This window comes from Motacilla alba, chromosome 6 (genome assembly GCF_015832195.1).
Source record: "Motacilla alba alba isolate MOTALB_02 chromosome 6, Motacilla_alba_V1.0_pri, whole genome shotgun sequence".
In the NCBI taxonomy this organism is placed as follows: domain Eukaryota; kingdom Metazoa; phylum Chordata; class Aves; order Passeriformes; family Motacillidae; genus Motacilla; species Motacilla alba.
This window is the reverse complement of record NC_052021.1, coordinates 24,006,778-24,023,402: the sequence shown is the minus strand read 5'-3', so window position 1 is coordinate 24,023,402 and position 16,625 is coordinate 24,006,778. Positions and strand designations below refer to the sequence as shown.

The window sequence follows — 16,625 nt, the reverse complement described above, 5'->3', positions numbered from 1 at the left end:
AAGGACATTCCCCTGGCACACAGTCCCTGGCGTGGCCTCTGTGGCTGCCGGTGGGGTGTTTGCCAGCCTGTGCTCCAGCCTGGTCCTCTCTTTGTTCCCAGCAGGGACACATGCATCACATGAACACTGCTCCTGCCAGCAAGCCAATGCAGTCTTTTGGATTTTTTTCCTTACTCCAGTCCCATGAAAACTGCCTAGTAGGTTGGAGGAAAGAAGGCATTGGAGTTGTTGGTTTAGCAATTAGCTTCCTGCATGTCCCCTGCTCCCCTTGCCACTGTTTGGTCTCTCTTGCCTTTCTACACACCGAATTCTCTGCTGGTGCACGTGCATGGACATAAGTCCATGACAGCTTTTGTTTCTGATTAAAAAACTTGTATTTATCTCAAGACTAAAACAAAGTAGAGGTTGTAGGCATTACTTGCCTAAGCAGGTTGAAGGAAGATTACAGAGCTGCTGGATTCTGGACTGGAGAAAAGACTCTGTGTGAAACAGGGGAAAGCATCTCATTGTATCCTAGATAGCCCAACTAGCACTGGTTTAAACCAGAGTGCCCAAGTCAGGTTGATTGATCATGAAGAGAAACATGATGCTTATTTGGAATGGATCACTATGGTAAAAATTTGTATTATAAATTTCCATGCTGTCAGTTCATGGTCTTCTCCTCCTATTCCTGCTACTGGCTGTGGTTCAACAATCTATAGAAAAACTAAATCTCTTAAACACAAGCTTCTAGAGGAGATGACTCCTCTTTAAAGAAAATTAACTTATGTAATTTGAGGAGAGGCAGAGGCATGCTTAGGGAGCAAGGAAGTCTTCTAATTTTCTGGATTTCTTAAACTTGGTCCAAGGGGAGGCATTGTGATAGTGCTTCCTTTCAGGAAACAGTTGAATTAATTGCTTTTTTTCTAGGATTTTCATTTCACAGGATGCTGTTTTAATGGCTGATGCATTCTTTACCTCTTTCTTGGCAGGGATGCTAATTACTTGTCTGTAGAATCACTTTGCATCTCCAGTTCAAACACATATGAACATGCTGAGTTTGGAAATACAGCACCCAGCATCCTGTGCTTGGCTGTCAGTCCCTTGACTTTTCTGGTGGACAGTTTCAGACCATGCTGCTTCCTTCCCGTCTCTTGTAGCCAATTTGTCATCAGAAATTCAGGAAAACCCAAAGTCTGCTCCTGGCTGTGTCCCTGTTGTGTAAAATGGGACATTCAGCAAGTTGTGTATCTGTTTCTGTCCTCCCTTTCAGTCGGCATCTTGACCCAGAGCGACAGGAACTGCCTCTTAGTATGTAAAAAGTGTAATAATGCCAGCGTCCCAAAGGGCTGTAATTGAGAAAACCTGTAAAATAATTTTGCATTAAGGCATGTTGGCTCTCACCAAGTAAAGACCTAAACTGGGAGGTACTCATGACTTTTCGAGGCGGTTTCTAGGCCGAGCAGAGTCGGTCTGTGCCTGGCTTTGGGAGAGCAGAGGCCCCGTCTGCGCCGATTGTGTTGCGCTGCAGAGCCGAGATGCAGCCGCCCAAGGGCTCCCTCCACATCTGGCACTGTGCTGTGCCTGCCTCGTGGCTCCACCTCGAAATGCATGATTTCGGTTTGGGGGTGAAAAAGTCAGAAATAATAATAATAATAATAATAATAATAATAATAATAATAATAATAATAATAATAATAATAATAATAATAATAATAATAAAGACCAGTGGTGTGGGGGAAGGGAGGGAGGAGAGCGTTATTTTGCACCTTTCGTGGCCCCTGTTGGCGTGAGCGCCTGCTCTCATTCATAAATGGCTCTGACAGCCGAAAGCCCTTGCTCCGGAGAGAAACCAAACAACTGGGGGTCGGCTCCGAGGGCTCCAGAAAGGCGATGGAGAGGGGGAGCCGAGCCCCGTCCCGCCGGGGCTGCTCTGCCGGGGGAATGCGGAACCGCGGGGCAGGCGGGGGGTGGCCGTGTTTGAGCAGCGATCTGGCGCTATAACTTTTTTTCTTCCTCTGTTTCAAGTAAACACTCTTCCCCGCCCTCCCCTCGCTCCCTCCACCCCACCTCCCTCTCTTTCAGCCCCGCTCATGTGTTTCTATTTAAGGGCTGCAGTGCAGACGAATATGATTGGCATCTACAGCCCCCTCTTGACTTTCAGCTCAAGCCTTTAGAGTGGAGAAGGAGCTGAGCCGCCAAGGGGAGAGCTGTTTCTTCTTTGGGTTTACTGGGGGGATGGCTCAGCTGTGGATTTATACTGCTTCTGCCCAGGATTTTTTTCTCTGAATGGGAGCAAGGATTGTGGAAACCATGTTGGGAAGAGGTTTATTTTCAGAATCCATCATGAAACTGTGCAACTAATTCACTTTTTTGGCTCCTTTTTATATTTTTTTTCCTCCCCTTTTTTCTTCTTCTTCTCTCCAATGTCCCTCTGTGCTGCTGGGTTGTGGGCCAGAGGAGGCTGTTTCTATATGGCCAGCCATTTGGGGATATGCTGCGAGCCAGGGTTGTTTGCTGATTCGCTTGGCTCTGGTGACAAGTTGGCCTGTTGTGAATCGGATGGACGGAGGTCGCTCTCAAGGAGCCATGGCTGGAAGCTGGCTTACGGCTTGCTTTTTCCCTTCCCCAGGTGCTGATGCTAGCTCTGAACCCATGATCCTGGAGCAATATGTGGTGGTGTCCAACTATGAGAAGCAGGAGAACTCTGAGATTAGCCTCCAGGCTGGAGAGGTCGTGGATGTCATAGAGAAAAATGAAAGCGGTAAGTTATAATTGCTGCTTTTCCCTCTTCTAATGGTCTGATTTTTGCATTTGTTCCTCTGCTTTCAGTTTCCTCATCACTACTTGTTAGCTGTACGTTTGCTCCATCTGGTGCAGTTACTACGTCTGGCAGAGGATGTTGAAGTTTTTCACTGTTGATTTGGGCTGGGGGCCAAATGTTGCCTTCTACTGTAAGAATGTTTCATAGGTTTTGTGTGTTAATTAGCCAAGGTACGCTAATGGAAAATGAAGGTGACGGAGAGAAGGATCTGCAGCTAATGAAGCTGATGTATAGTAGGCTGCTATAGTTGCCCTGCTGTCTCTTCAAGTTTCTGTCAGTATTTCCATTACTAACTCCCTTTGCAGAGGATTTATAGGATGAGTGTTTAAAAATTGCTTGGGATGAAACTTGGCTTGACAGCTTAGCCCGTGGCCCAGAGCTCAGTGGGGAGGGGAGAGAATGTGCGTAGATAAATACGTGGCCATGCACGGTTTCAAAACTTCTTGCAGAAGTGTTAATTGGGGAATTTTGAGGCAAAGAGGCAGAGGCTGTCATGTAAAAGCAGGATGAAATCCCCTTCTGCCATGCGTGGAATAGCCAGCTTGCACTTGGAAAATGAGATTTTTGGCAAGTGTTTGTATAGATTTCTTTTCTGTACTCTAACTTTTGGATGCCTGGTAGCTTTGAGTTGGGCAGAACACATGCAGGAGACTGTGTACGTGTGAGTGGTTGGAGTGGCTTAGCAGCTGGTTTGAATAACTGCTTGTCTTCAGCAGCTCCCCCTCCTCCTCTCCAGCACTCCATGTGTATTAATCCAGAGCTGTCGTCCAGGACTGGTTTCCAGCCCACTCGTGACTTGTGTGTCCTTATCCAGAGGAGCTGCTGACATTTGAATCTGTTCAAGCCAAGGCTCACGTTGTGCCTTCACATTCAGGGCTCTCACTACTGGCAGGCTCTGGAGTGTGCTGGGGACAGCAGAGCTTGGGGACACTGGGGCACTCTGATCTGAGGTTCAAATTCAGCTTCCAGAGCTTTGAGCCAAGTTATCCACAGAGATGACCATGCATTGTATTTTTTTCCCCTTCTTTTAATGCAATGATAATTTCTCTGTTGTATGAGAGCCTCATGCCTGTCAGTTGCTGGCTGGTGATTTTGTGTGGAGTCCAAAAGGATTGTGTGTGGAAAGGCACTGGGTAGTGTGGGCAGAAATACCCATCTCTTGGGTACTGACTGTATCACTTGCAGAACTAATGGAAACCAAACTGCTCATCTGCCCCTTAACAGCAGTTGTTTTGATTGAAGAGGGAAAAATGTCTTCACTTCTTGAACTGTGTCTGGCCTAATGGACAAGCATCCTCCCTTCCAAGCCTGTGGCTTCTCATTGTCAATAGTGGGTGTCCCTGCCATCAGAGCAAGCCTGGTTATATTGTGGCAACTTACATTCATGTTCATGGTATCCTTGTCTTGGATAATGGCTTATGGAGCCAGGGGAATTAATTGGGCTGTTAAATAGTACAAGAAGTGTCTGAATTCCAGTTACAGTTCCTTTGTGTTTTCATTTAGTGGGCCTCTCTGCCTTGCACAGTTCAGACCACATTGTATTGAACCACATGGTATGCAGAGATAGAAATGGAGAATGTCAGGGTTTGAATTAATTAGGAGGTCCTGGAATGGGACTCTTCTCAGGGAACATCCTTGAATTTGGATTATACATCTTAAAACTATATGTATTCTGAAGCTTGGCAGCCAGATTCCTTAATGTCCATGCAAACAAGAAAAGAAATCTGAAGCCTGGAATTCCATGCTGTGATTTTGCTCTTTATATATGTACAAAATAAAGATATCTATATCCTTAAAGAAAACCCACAAAAACCAACAGATAAGCTCATAAGTCACAGATTGGTGATGGAGAGAGCATCACTTGCTTGGATGCCTTTTTTGACTGTTATTGTAGGGAGCTCATGATTTAGTTATTCCAATAACAGGACTCCAAACAGTCTCTTAATTCTTCCCTAGGTTAGGGATACCACAGGAATAACTTCAATACTGTATCTTGTCTCTTCAGCTACAGCTGAACCTTTGGATGGCATGTAATGAAACTAGCAAAATTTTGTCAAGAGTCAGCTTTCAGAACGTATGAATTATGGCTTGAATTTGAGTATCTGCTTAGTGTAAGCAAGCGAACCTAGAAGATGTGGTTATGACCTCTAAGAACACAGGGATATAGTTTCCAAGAAAATAACATTATTGGGCTGTGCACATGTGTAATGCTTTATTTGACTGCATGGTTATGTTGACCTTGTAAGTGTTGTGAAGCTCTACCTGTGGTGTATAAATTAGGCTCATTCTTCTAATCCATACAAAGGAGATGCAAGGTGACTTGGATGTCACTTGCAGCAGGGACAATGTCTTTAGTGAAAGGAAGGAAAAGTGGCTGGACAGCTTGTTAGCTGACAGCTGAAAAGTCCTGTCAGACCGGACCGTGTGTGTTGGATGTGATGTTGGGCCAGTATTTTGAACTTCCTTGTATGTACAGACATGTATGTAGCATATAATGTCTGCTTTGGGTGTTTAACTGTACTTTGGGGGTGTTAGATGTATAAAGGCACACATGATTGTTTCATTTTAAAACCTTGCCTGAATAGGGTTGCCTGCTGATGCCAAGGACACTTAAATGGTTCTTTTGTTTTCTGGAGCAGAAAAAACTTTAACTTGGCTTTGTTGCATGGCTTTCATAGGAAAGAAACACCTTCTCTTTTCTGGTCAAATGTCCCTATGTTTTTTACACAAGGAACCTCACAATCAGTTTCCAAATGATGGTGCACATTTCACATCCTGCTGGATGTTTTCTTCTGCACACTTCTAGGGCTTGAGCTAGAGTTACCATCTTTTCTGAAGTTTGCTTCCAAATTGTGTGCTTTCCTGAAGGGATCCAAGCTGTGCTTGTTCAGAGCTCAGTGTATAGGGCAGAGGCAAAAGCAGGGAAAAATATCTGGTATTTGATTTATTGAAGCCTTATCTGATATTTCATCAAGCTTCTTTAGCTTCACTTTAAGTGTGTCACACTTATTGTATAGTATTGCTCAGTGTTCATTTTCTCCTATAAGGGATGGTATTTAAGGTGTCCCACAGGTAGATATGTACAAGCCCATTTGGTAGGGCCTTGTCTCATTTTGTTTTCTCTTTCACTGAAATAGTTGGATAAGTTTTGTGCTAGTGAAAGTTATTACGAGGACATTATTTTAAGTTCAAACTTCTCTCCAGTGTTATGACTTAGGAGCAAGGTCAGTGTAGTATATGTGGTGAATAATTCCAAAACCCTTAGTCTGAGTTGTGAAGCCTTTGGGTCACTATAACCTGGTTGTTGCAGCAATTACTGTGGAAGCAAGCCTTGCTAGACTTAAATAAAGCTGTTGTACTTCAGGACAAGTTATTTATTAGTGTACCATCTCTCAGGCTTCAGCATTTGGTTTTTGCAGCCAACACCTATCTTGGCTAAACAAAAGTTGTCTTTCAGACCTTAATTCTGTTTATAAGAGCAAAATACTCAGTATGCCTGTTATATCTGATGAATACTTATATCTTTCTTCTTTTCCTTTGCTGGGAGGAAAATCTGCATGTAGCAGTGGTCACAAATGCATCAGGAGAAAAAAGGAGGTTTACAGTCTCTACAGATGTTGTCTGGAAAGGGGCTGTAGTTACAGGGCTTGTGTTTCTTGCTAGAAGTGACTGTGATTTGTTTAAAGGCATGGTGTAATCAACCTGCTCTGTCCAACACTATCTAAACATTTCTGAGTTGTTTCAGAAAAACTATGTGAGTAGTTGACGTAAGTCCTGTCTGTCGACTACATAGGCTTCTTTTAAGCCTTAACCAAAAAAAGCCTCATGGAATGACTTAAAAATGTATTTCTGTTGCGGAAAAGAAATGTTGTGACTTTAAAGCAGGAATCTGACAGATTTCTTTAAGGTGGGAGAGGGAGGGCCAGAGCAGCTCCCTCTCTGCCAAGTTTTGCATGGATGTGGCTTGAAATGGTCAAGCTATAAACTGTGTCGGCAGTGTTTGCAATGGAAAACCTGACAGACAGTGAAGTATTAGCACAGTCCCCAGCACCTCTGCCTCTGCTGCCGCTGCTCTGCTTGCAGGCAGGATGGGAGCTCTTTCCTTGCAGCCCCTGGGAGCCCTGCCTGCGGTGGAGACGTCGTGGGATGGCGTTCTCAGCTGGGCTGAGCAGGGCTGTAGCCATTTCCTCTGCAATTACATAACTGCAGACCAATTTTCAGTGTTACAGTACATGTAATACGTAAAACAAGGCTATTATGGTTAGTGTAACTTTATCAGGACCCAAAGGAGTCTCTGGGAAGGGAGGCTGCTTTTCTCTCTTTAGCTGGGATGTGGACTTGGTGCTGAAGTATCCATGAGGAAGATCTTTGCTCATCTCGGAGTCCTGGCTTAGAGATCCTGGGACATGCTGGCTGTCCAGTGTCAGGAGATAAGTGTGTGCCTGGCAATGTCCTCTGCTACACTATTTGGTTGCACTGATGGCTGCAGTCATGACCTAGGAGAGGGACCTTGAAAGGCCACAACTCTCAATTCCTGGGGATGCACTGGCTTCTGTATTAGAAGCTCCCTGTTCTTAGATTGAGGGCTTTTGGAGTTAGGCTTCTGCCTCTTCATGGGAAACACAGCACCCTTTATTTGAAGCTGTTGCTTTCCAGGGTTAAGTGGATTTATTTTGTACCAGAAGGAGCCATTACTTTCATGGTTAACTGCTGCATCTTGGCTAAAGGCACGCCCTCAGTGTTCTAAGTAGAAACAGAGAAATAGTGCTTCTTGCAACTCGTGGACCAATCTTGCATCTTTATATCCCTTCTGCCATGCCTGTTTTTGCAAGTAGCATTGATTTTTAGACACCTTTCTTTAATGTTGGTCAGGCTTTTGTTTTTATATGTTGCAAAGATCACTCTTTCTATCTTGAATCTGCTTTTTGCTGCTCTGCCACTTTTTCTAGGTCCTTGTCTTCCTGACCCCCCCTCTATATGCAGAAGGGACTGTGTGCACTGCTAGAAAATGTCTCTGAGCATTCGTGTTATCATGTAAAAGCTGGCCAAACCCAGTACACTCCTGTTTATTCTAACAGATAAGTGGCAATCTAGCCGCTTTCTAGGTTTCAAATGTGACTGTAGCTGTAGACCAAATTGCAAATGCAGTTTCCTAGTTTGCTTGTGAATTGTCAATAGCTTTGCATCCACTGGTCAGATGTGCTACCAGACACAGAAATTGCCAACACTATGCTTTATTTCAGGTGCAATTGATGTGTGTTGGGTTCCTTTAGAAAGTGAGCTTTTTTTCCTTTATGTAGCATTTCAAGAGAGTATAATGCATCAGATATGATGCAGGACTTGATTTCTATTTGTACACCCAGCTTTGCCCTGCTGTTTGTTCTGAGAAACAACTTCAGTTCTCTGTGTTTCCATTTCTTCCCAGTGTGTCTGTGTATTTGAATTTGAAGCCTTGTAAGAGACCAAGGTCATGATATAAAAAGTAAATACTCCCTCATACAGCAGCCCCTTCCCTTCTTGGTCAGTCCTTGAGCTGTGCCTGGAATTTGAGAAGAAACAAACACTTCTGTAGGTTGAACACTTTTCCTCTAGCACCGTTGGCTTTATCCCAGAGGACAGGTTTTAGGTGAGACACTTAATTCCTGGGACAGCTTGTCTAGCTGCTGCTGTATGTGCCAGTGTTCATAACTCTCTAACAAGGAGAGCCAAGTTTAAGGAAGGACCACCCCAAGCCGCTTTTTAGAAAACAAAGGTGTGTAGCCTTCGGTGTCCATTTTGAATGCAGTGCTGCCTTGCCATGTGTCCTGCCTTTCTGCCACCAGCCCAGCAGCAGAGGTTACTTGATCCACTTATGAATCAGTTCCTGCCCTGCTGCAGTTTCTGTCCAATGTACGTACTAACACAGGCCATCTGAGGAGGCAGGGTGGGTGATTTGGAATTTTTGGCTAGGAGTTACTGGAAAGTTGTTTAATGTCATAAAAACAGTGTTTGTAGAAGTTCTCTCTCCAAACAGGGACAATGCTGGCAAAGCAGAGATGCTTTCCTCCTTCAAATGTTTGCAGCTCAGGGCTGAGAAGGGCTGCTCTGGGCAGGCAGAGGTTCAGAGCTGTGAGGAAGGATGCTCAGTGGCACTTGCTTGTCTCACCGCAGCAGTGTCTTTGTCTTCAGGCTTTTTGGAGGCAGTGATCAAGGCTGGTTGTTCTTTTGCTTTGCTCTGCAACAGTATAAGCAAAGCATCCTGTTGGCACATCTGGTTGCAAAGGATGGGTTTTATTTCAAATTTTAGCTGTCTTGGAAACTGCTGTCTCTGGAGGGAGCCTGGGTGCCTTGTTTTAAAGTAGTCAATGGAAATTGAGTATTGATAGGAGGAACAGGGACATCTGCACTAACCCAGGTTCTGTGCTGGCTCCGAGGGAAGCCTCGGACAAACTTAGAGCAGAGAGGTAAAACTGGATGTGATGATTTGCTCTAGCCAAGTTCTCCTGGAAATCAGCTCCTTTCTGGGAATACAGTGCCTGACCAACCCTGCAAACAGGCACTCCCTCTTCCAGTGGCCTGTTTGCAATATGTTGAATGGATGGAGAGAATTTACACTCACACCAGGAACAGCTGGGTCAGCAGGAGATGAGGAGGAGCCCTCCCTCTTCTGTTCTTGCCCTTGGGAGCCCAAGGGTGGGGTGACACTAATGACTTTAGCAGATGTAGTAAGCTGGAAGCAGCCCTTGACAGCCTACCCTGAGCTTTCTGGTGATTGTTTTGTAAGCTATTTTCTGAACACCTTTTTTCTTGCCTTTTTCCTAATCTGGCTGAATTTTAACTCTGTGCCTCTGCAATCATAAGGAGGACGGTAGCTGCTTTCTTTTTCTGGCTGTTTTACTTTCAGCAGTCAAACCGTGTTGGTATGGCTGAAGCCCTTGTTTGATTTTCCACAATTAAACTTGAATTTACTGTGCCCAGAAAGGAATCATGCCACAACATTTCTGAAGTAGTTACCTCTGAGCTGCAGTTCAAGGCTGCCCTGTACATAGGTTTGAATGATAAGGGGTTGGGACTGAAGTTCCTAGGCCTGCCTATTGCTTGAGCATCACCACACCAGCACATCAGCTGAGCTTGGGATGTTGCTGCATAAACCAAAATTCTTGAATTATGAATGTTTTGTGATATTTATGTTGCTATCTTGTGATGTCTAAATGGCTTCCTCTGCCCCACTTAGTAACTTACATGGCAATTGACGTTTGTTTCTGTTTAAGAGCTTGGCAGGCAATTCTGTGTTGGAATCAGAGCAGGGTTGTTACTACTCTGTTTGTTTTGCAGTGGTCCTCTGTCACTGTGGAAAATGAGGTTGTTCTCCACTGCCACCTCTGAAATGCCTATTGTTTTGTGACTGTGCCAAGGGATTAAGGTGGGCTGCTACTTTTCTGCTGGTGCTATTTGTCCCACCCCTGTGAAAAGGGGAGAGTGTCCCTTCAATTGTGCTGTGACATTTCCTTCTCTTCTGGGAAGCTCTTCTGCACTTCAAAGACATCCTTGCTTGGTTTTCCTTTGCCCAGCTTCAAATTGCAGTCGGTATTTGTTTTGCCTCCTTGATGACAAGCTCATTAAGAACATTTGAAATATGTCTGTCTGCTAAAACTCTGCCCTTTGCAGTGCCTCCTTCTGCTGAAGCTTTCCTGGGACACCTTCTGGCTCTTCTGGAGCTCTGCTGCTGGGGCTGTTTTGCCTGTTGGGATGGAGTTGTTGACTGTGGCTTGTGTTATCAGGGTTCCCACTTTAATTTGGGAGCAGCTCAATGTCACACTAAAGTGACCTTTGGTGTGTTTATAAAGCCTTGCAAAAGTTAACTAATACTGGTGTTCTCTTGGGTTCATAGTTGAAGGTTTCAGAGTAGTAAGAAATACATTCCTATTTTCCAAGCAACACTGCCTGATTTTATCCCCCTATAGAGGGAAAAGATTGATTAACAAGTCATAGGGACACAAAAGATGTCATGGGGTCATGTTTCTCTAAAGCATTCTCCTTTTTAACACTACCTATCAGATCCCTTTTATGTAGTGTTCATGTTTTAAAGAGTTCTAAAGAAACATCTCTCCAGATTAAGACATAAAACAGCTTACAATTTGAAACTGTCCCTCTAGAACATATTTTTTCAAATGTTTTGGGTTGTAATGTGTGGTTTATATTAATTTTTCTAGTCTTACTCCCATTGTTTGTCTTAATCTTGAGCAACTGGTGTTCTGACAGGGCTAGTTCAATTATGTGGGGTTTTTTCCATTTTGTGGAGACATCTAAAGTCCAACCACTTTGACTTTCGCATTCATTTGTCTTTTCTTTAGCTGGTATCATGCCTCTCTGGGACAGTTTTCCCACACCTCTGAATTTCTCACAGCTCAGGAGAAGGGTGATTGCTGTGACTAGGAATTCACCAAGTATATTAAGTATATATCTCTAGGGCTGCATTTTTTTCCATGCTGTCTTCTAAGCATTCTACTGAAGTAAACAGGTTCCCTTTTCAACTTCTGTCCACCTGGCTTGAGTAGAACAATACACTACTCATTTAATTGTGGTTAGATCTCCAGTCTAATTGTAGGTTAGAGAACATCTGCATTTCTCTAATTTCTCAAGCAATGGGAATTGGAGGCCACAGAGAGGAACTCCCCTGCCTCACAAGTGCCAGCAGAGCAAGCCCACATTCTGGGGCCAAGCCTTCACACAGGCAGGACTGAAAGAGTTCCTGGTTGTCAGGTCAGCATGTGAGGAGATTTTTCTTGTCTTCAGACCACAAGAAGTGCATTTCAAAGGGGAGAAAAGGATCTCAATGTCAGCCCTTGCAAAGATTGTTTCTCATCTGCGTCTGTTTTGATTTCTCCATATCCAAGGTGCTGAGACCCCTCAGACCTCCTCCAGAAGCAGGAGAGGGAACAAGCCTGGCTGGGCTTCATGTTTGCTAGCTGTGAGCATGAAATCTGTTCCAGGATTTCTGAGACTGCCCTGTTAGTCTGTCTGCTGGGGACAGGGTGGGATGTGACCACGGAAACCACAGAGTTGAAGACGTAGCTGTGCATAAAGGCACTTCAGCTTGGGACGAGCAGGGCGCATCGGTAAGGGTGGAGGATCAGTGGCACACAGGCTTTGCTGCCTTTGAGTTTGCCATACAACACATCCAGCTACTTCTGAACAGTAGGATATCTACCAGGCCTCTGCTCTGAAGATTTCAATATTGAAATTTCCAGCTGCCTGCAAGTTTCTTCCTCTTTCTCTTCTCATTTAACCCCTCCTCTGCTGAGACTTCATGCTCAGGCAGGTAGTTAAATTCCCTGTTTCTCCTGCATACCCTGTTTGGAGCCCAGGATGGCAGGCTGAAAAGGAAAAAATTTTACATAGCATCCCCTGTTGGAGCCTTTACTCATTACCTACTCTGTTCATACAGTCACTGCCAGTTTCGGGACCCTGAAACCTGCCCCAAGAAAATCTTTCCAAGGAAAATCTGCTTTTTATATTAGAATGCATAAACTTTCTAATGATTGAGTTTCTTATATCAGCCAAATAGGTCACCAGCTCAGCACTGCTGCAAGAGACTACCTGGGGCCAAGAAGATACAAGTATTCTTGCTGAGGCCTTCCAATGAGTCCCATAGTTACCCTGTGAGCTACATTCCTTTGGATGTGACTGCTTTCAAAAAAACAACCAACCAAAAAAACCTAAAAAATAATTTATTTTGAATTATTTCATAGTTTTTTCTTATATCAAAGTTTTTTTTAAGAAAGCAGGTAGATGAAATGTTTTTAAATAAGCCCCCAAAATACTGAATTTAATGCATAATGACTGATGTTTTCTGCCCTTTGTTCTAGTTAATCAAGACAGTAATTATACACAAAGACTTTGGCTCTTGGAGTGACTTTCAGGCCTGTTTTTCCAAGTAAGAAAAAGACTGATGGTGCATTTTTGTTGTGTCAGATGAGGACAAGATTAATAAAGGATGGAAGAGATTTTTTTTCTCCCAAGCTGCACAGCAAATAAGCAGTTCCAATAATACTTTGGCAGCAAAATGGAAGCTTTAATCATTAGCAGACGCATTTCAGTTACGACCAGCAACATAACTCCATGCTTTTGGTTTTCATGTTAAAAAGAGTTCAGTTTTGCCACAAACCAGTTTCTTGTCCATCTTCAGATTTAGCAAAACCTATAGGAGTAATTTCCTTGCTTAAGATTGCCATAATACAATGAGGTTTAGGGGGTGGCTTGACAAAAGGGTGCATGTTGGCTCTTCCCATCCACTCCCTCAGGCTGGGACATCAGACTTTCTGGCATTGTTGGTGGAGAATTTAATAATTTTTTTGGTAGAAAGATGTTGGCTTGTGGCTGGATTAACCAGAGCAGTTCTAGAAGAGGCAGCAGATGAGATGGACTCTCTTGGAGCTCTGTTTTACTGGCTGGCTTCTTGTTACTACATTTACTGGCAAGTTCAGTTTTTTGTATCTTGTTACAGTGTGACTTCATCTGAAAGTTGCACATGCAGTGGGACATCACTTTATTTCAAATGAAGATGGACTGCAGTTGTATTGGCAATGTAGTCAAACTTCATCTTGGTGATAACAGCAAGTATTTCCCAGACCTCCCTTGGGTCTGTATCTCCTATTTTCCCCTGCAATGTGAATGTGTGCTGGGATGCCCTAACATGTTGCTTTGAAAAGCTGTTGTGATTCAGTTGCAGAACTTCCTCCAGCTGATCTTTCTCCCATCACATGCACACCCTTTCTGGTCAGCATGTTGGTGGGATTGACTGTAATGCAATCCTGTCTCCCAGCCCCTGGAGGGCAAGGGCAGTTCTGGGCGCACTCGGGCTGCAGACTGAGCTTCACTGTGCTCCTTTATTAACACACTTGCCATATGTTTGTTTGAGAATCACAAACTGGTTTGGTACTTAGATAAAAGAGAAAGTTGCTCTTTCATGATTAGCAGCAGCCTGCCTAGCCAGAGCAATGCTGTCAGGTACACATCTGTGCTGATGAGGGTGACACCTTCATGATTTGATGTCCAGGTCTTGAGGCACTGCGCTGGCTGTCAAACTGTGACAATATGTGCAGGTGAAATGTATCCTTCTTAAAGGATGGTCCCTCTTAGGGACCAAACCTAGAATGGAGTTGGAATGACAAATTCCAGTGGGCTGAAACTGAAGTTATGAAAGCCCTAAACATGATTCCTACTCAAGCACAATGGAAGTGGTGGGGAGGGCGTTGAAGGGTAAATCTCCATGCAGTGGTGACCCGAAGGTTGGAAGAACAGCGTCTAACATTAAACCTGAATCGTTGGCTTGAACATTGGTAAGTTCAGAAATGACACTTCATTCTCCCACATGGACTTTCATAGCTCTTGGATGTTATTGGAGGCCTCCATGCACGAGGAAGAGCAGAGCTGCTTGGAGAGACTCAACCCATTTGTCATAACTGAGTATTGCTGGAGATTTAGGGTGGGTAATGTGAACTTGGCAAGATCCATTGCTGACCATTGAAACCCTAGGATTAAACTCAAGGCCAGTTTATTCAGTGTCCTGGAAACCATTCCTGAAGAGTCTGCATTTCTGGGTGTCTGGAAGGACAAGACTGCACACACTGACTCATGGGAGGGAAGGTGAAGCTTGCTTGTTTGCCTGAAAACAGGATTAGGAATCTGAGGGACTGTTTCTTTGATGTTTTGTTCTTAATTCTGACTAAAAATCCTTACTGTTATTGAGAAGGAAATGCTCTGCAGAGTATGAAGAATTAAAATTACAGGATGGCTGTGTGCTCAGGGTGAGCTTGCAAGTTATTCCCTTGCTTCAAGTAGTCTGTGACCAAGATATCCTTGAATAAAAGTAGAATGACCAGAAATAGGGTGTTAATTCCATTGCCAGGCAAATGGGATAACTGGTTCCTGTAGAAAATGCCTCTTTTGCTCCTCCTAAACACAGCAAGCAAAACTGGTTCCTGTACCAACTACAAGTTAAATTACAAACTTGGTCATTCCAGATGTCTTTGTATTTTTAGAGCTGACTAACAGTCCAGGAGGTGTATAGCCTGTTGGCTTTAAAATAAGAAGTGAGCTTCTGGGGCTGGCGTGTGAACCTTTCCACTTCACTGAGTACTGGGAATTTAAGTATCTCTGACAGAAGTATCCAGGTTTGAGAGTCAGCCGCATGAAAGGGTGTTGCTTTCCCTATGCCACCCAAGAGACTCCCGGCTAACAATCCCAAACAGAAACCAACATCCCACAATAAGGACACTGTCTGCAGAATGTGCATGTGGGATCTTGGGATCTGAATAGTTCTGGGGATGTCTTGCAATATCCCTGCTGACACTGGTTTAAATTTGGCTCTTGATACCAGGAATTGTTGTGTAGAGACATTTGAGGGAAAACGCTGGTGGTTTCAGAGAAACTTCCATTACAGATGAGATGTAGCCACCCTTTGTAATGCTGGGACAAAAGCCAATGTAGCCACCTCCTTGCACGGTGCACTTAAGTTGCACAAGGGCCTTTTTTCCACCAATTACATGTAGATGTGGCAGAGGCTGAGTGCTGGGGCATGTACTTGCCCTTGGCAAGTATGTCTTGGAGGCGCTGCAGTGACAGGAATTGAAATAGTGACTGGGCCAAACTCACCTGTACCTTAGCAATGGCTGCAGGCTGCCAGATGAGCTACTCTGGCTTCTGCAGACAGACAGTGCCAGGTCCTTGGTACATCAGGAAAACCATCTGCTGCAGCTGAAACTTGCCAAACCTACTAATCCTTCTCCATATTCTCAAATCTTATCTTATAATCCTTCCTCTATTTCTTCTTTTCCTCTTTTTTGGGCAGACTCCTGAATGGACCACTTGAGTGCCCCAGGTAAATTTGGTGGAAGCTTAAATGCGCACGATGGGGAAGATCTGAAAGGAGGATAACTGAGTGCAGGTGGAGATTAGTGACTTCCTTCCTGGGTATCATTTATTCTGCTGTGTCTCTAGTTCCTTTTCATGGATCTCCTATACCTTCTGTCAAGAACCTAATATGATTAATGCTTTTTTATGAAAGCTCAATCCTTCTCTAATTTCTTCTGTCAAGAGCACATTCCAATCTAAGGAAATGTAACACAGCATGTTCCTCTGTTTAGGGAAATCAAAATACTGTGTTTCTTTGGGACTGAAGTTTTACTTTATCCTTGACAATGTGATGCTGAGACATTTTTCTGTAGTTGTAAAGCTGTGCTATCATCAGGTCTTAGTGGATGGACTAGAATTGCACTTACAAAGTAGAGCTCTGGAATCAAACCATCCGTTGGTACTTCGTGTTTTTCTTTTGAGTTGGCAGGAAGGAGCCTCATTTGCTGTAGTGAAGCCTGACCTAGACTGGTAAAAACTCCATTACTTCAGAAAGCAAATTTCACAACTTTAGTCACAGCTGTTCAACTGAAGCTTTAACTGAGGTCAGAACTACTTATCTTTGCTTTCTGAAGCTGAATAGTCCTCCTTTCTGGGAGAAAGTGACCCAATAAGGCAAGTTCCCCTGAATGCTCACCAAGGGCCAGCTCACACTTGACATAGACAGCTTATGTTTGTAATACAACAAATAGCTATAGAACAGCAGAAGACAGTACTGCTAACAATGTAAAGTAACTCAGGAGCTTTTATTTTGGTGCTGCATACGCCTTTGGGATGTATCTGTAGCCCTAGCATATCCAATTGGTAACAAGCCCTTTGCATGTTTTTGGAGAGTAGAGAGAGAAAATCTGTTATGAGCAAGCCACTGTTTTCTTCCTTTTGAGATTTTAATGTGGGATAAAAAAAGAAAGATATATGAATGATTCAT

General features: G+C 43.9%; 1 protein-coding gene across 11 annotated transcripts in view; it reads left to right on the top strand.

Annotated features, from left to right (window-relative positions):
- SH3PXD2A (SH3 and PX domains 2A) overlaps positions 1 to 16,625 on the top strand; it is a 248,561-nt gene that overhangs the window by 174,134 nt on the left and 57,802 nt on the right. For 10 of the 11 annotated variants that reach the window (XM_038141673.1, XM_038141674.1, XM_038141672.1 and 7 more), the window contains one exon: positions 2,612 to 2,743. In XM_038141673.1, coding sequence (XP_037997601.1) covers positions 2,612 to 2,743 — 132 coding nt within the window. Of the gene's footprint in view, positions 1 to 2,089; positions 2,183 to 2,611; positions 2,744 to 16,625 lie in introns of those variants that run through there. The other variant, XM_038141680.1, reaches the window with a different exon arrangement.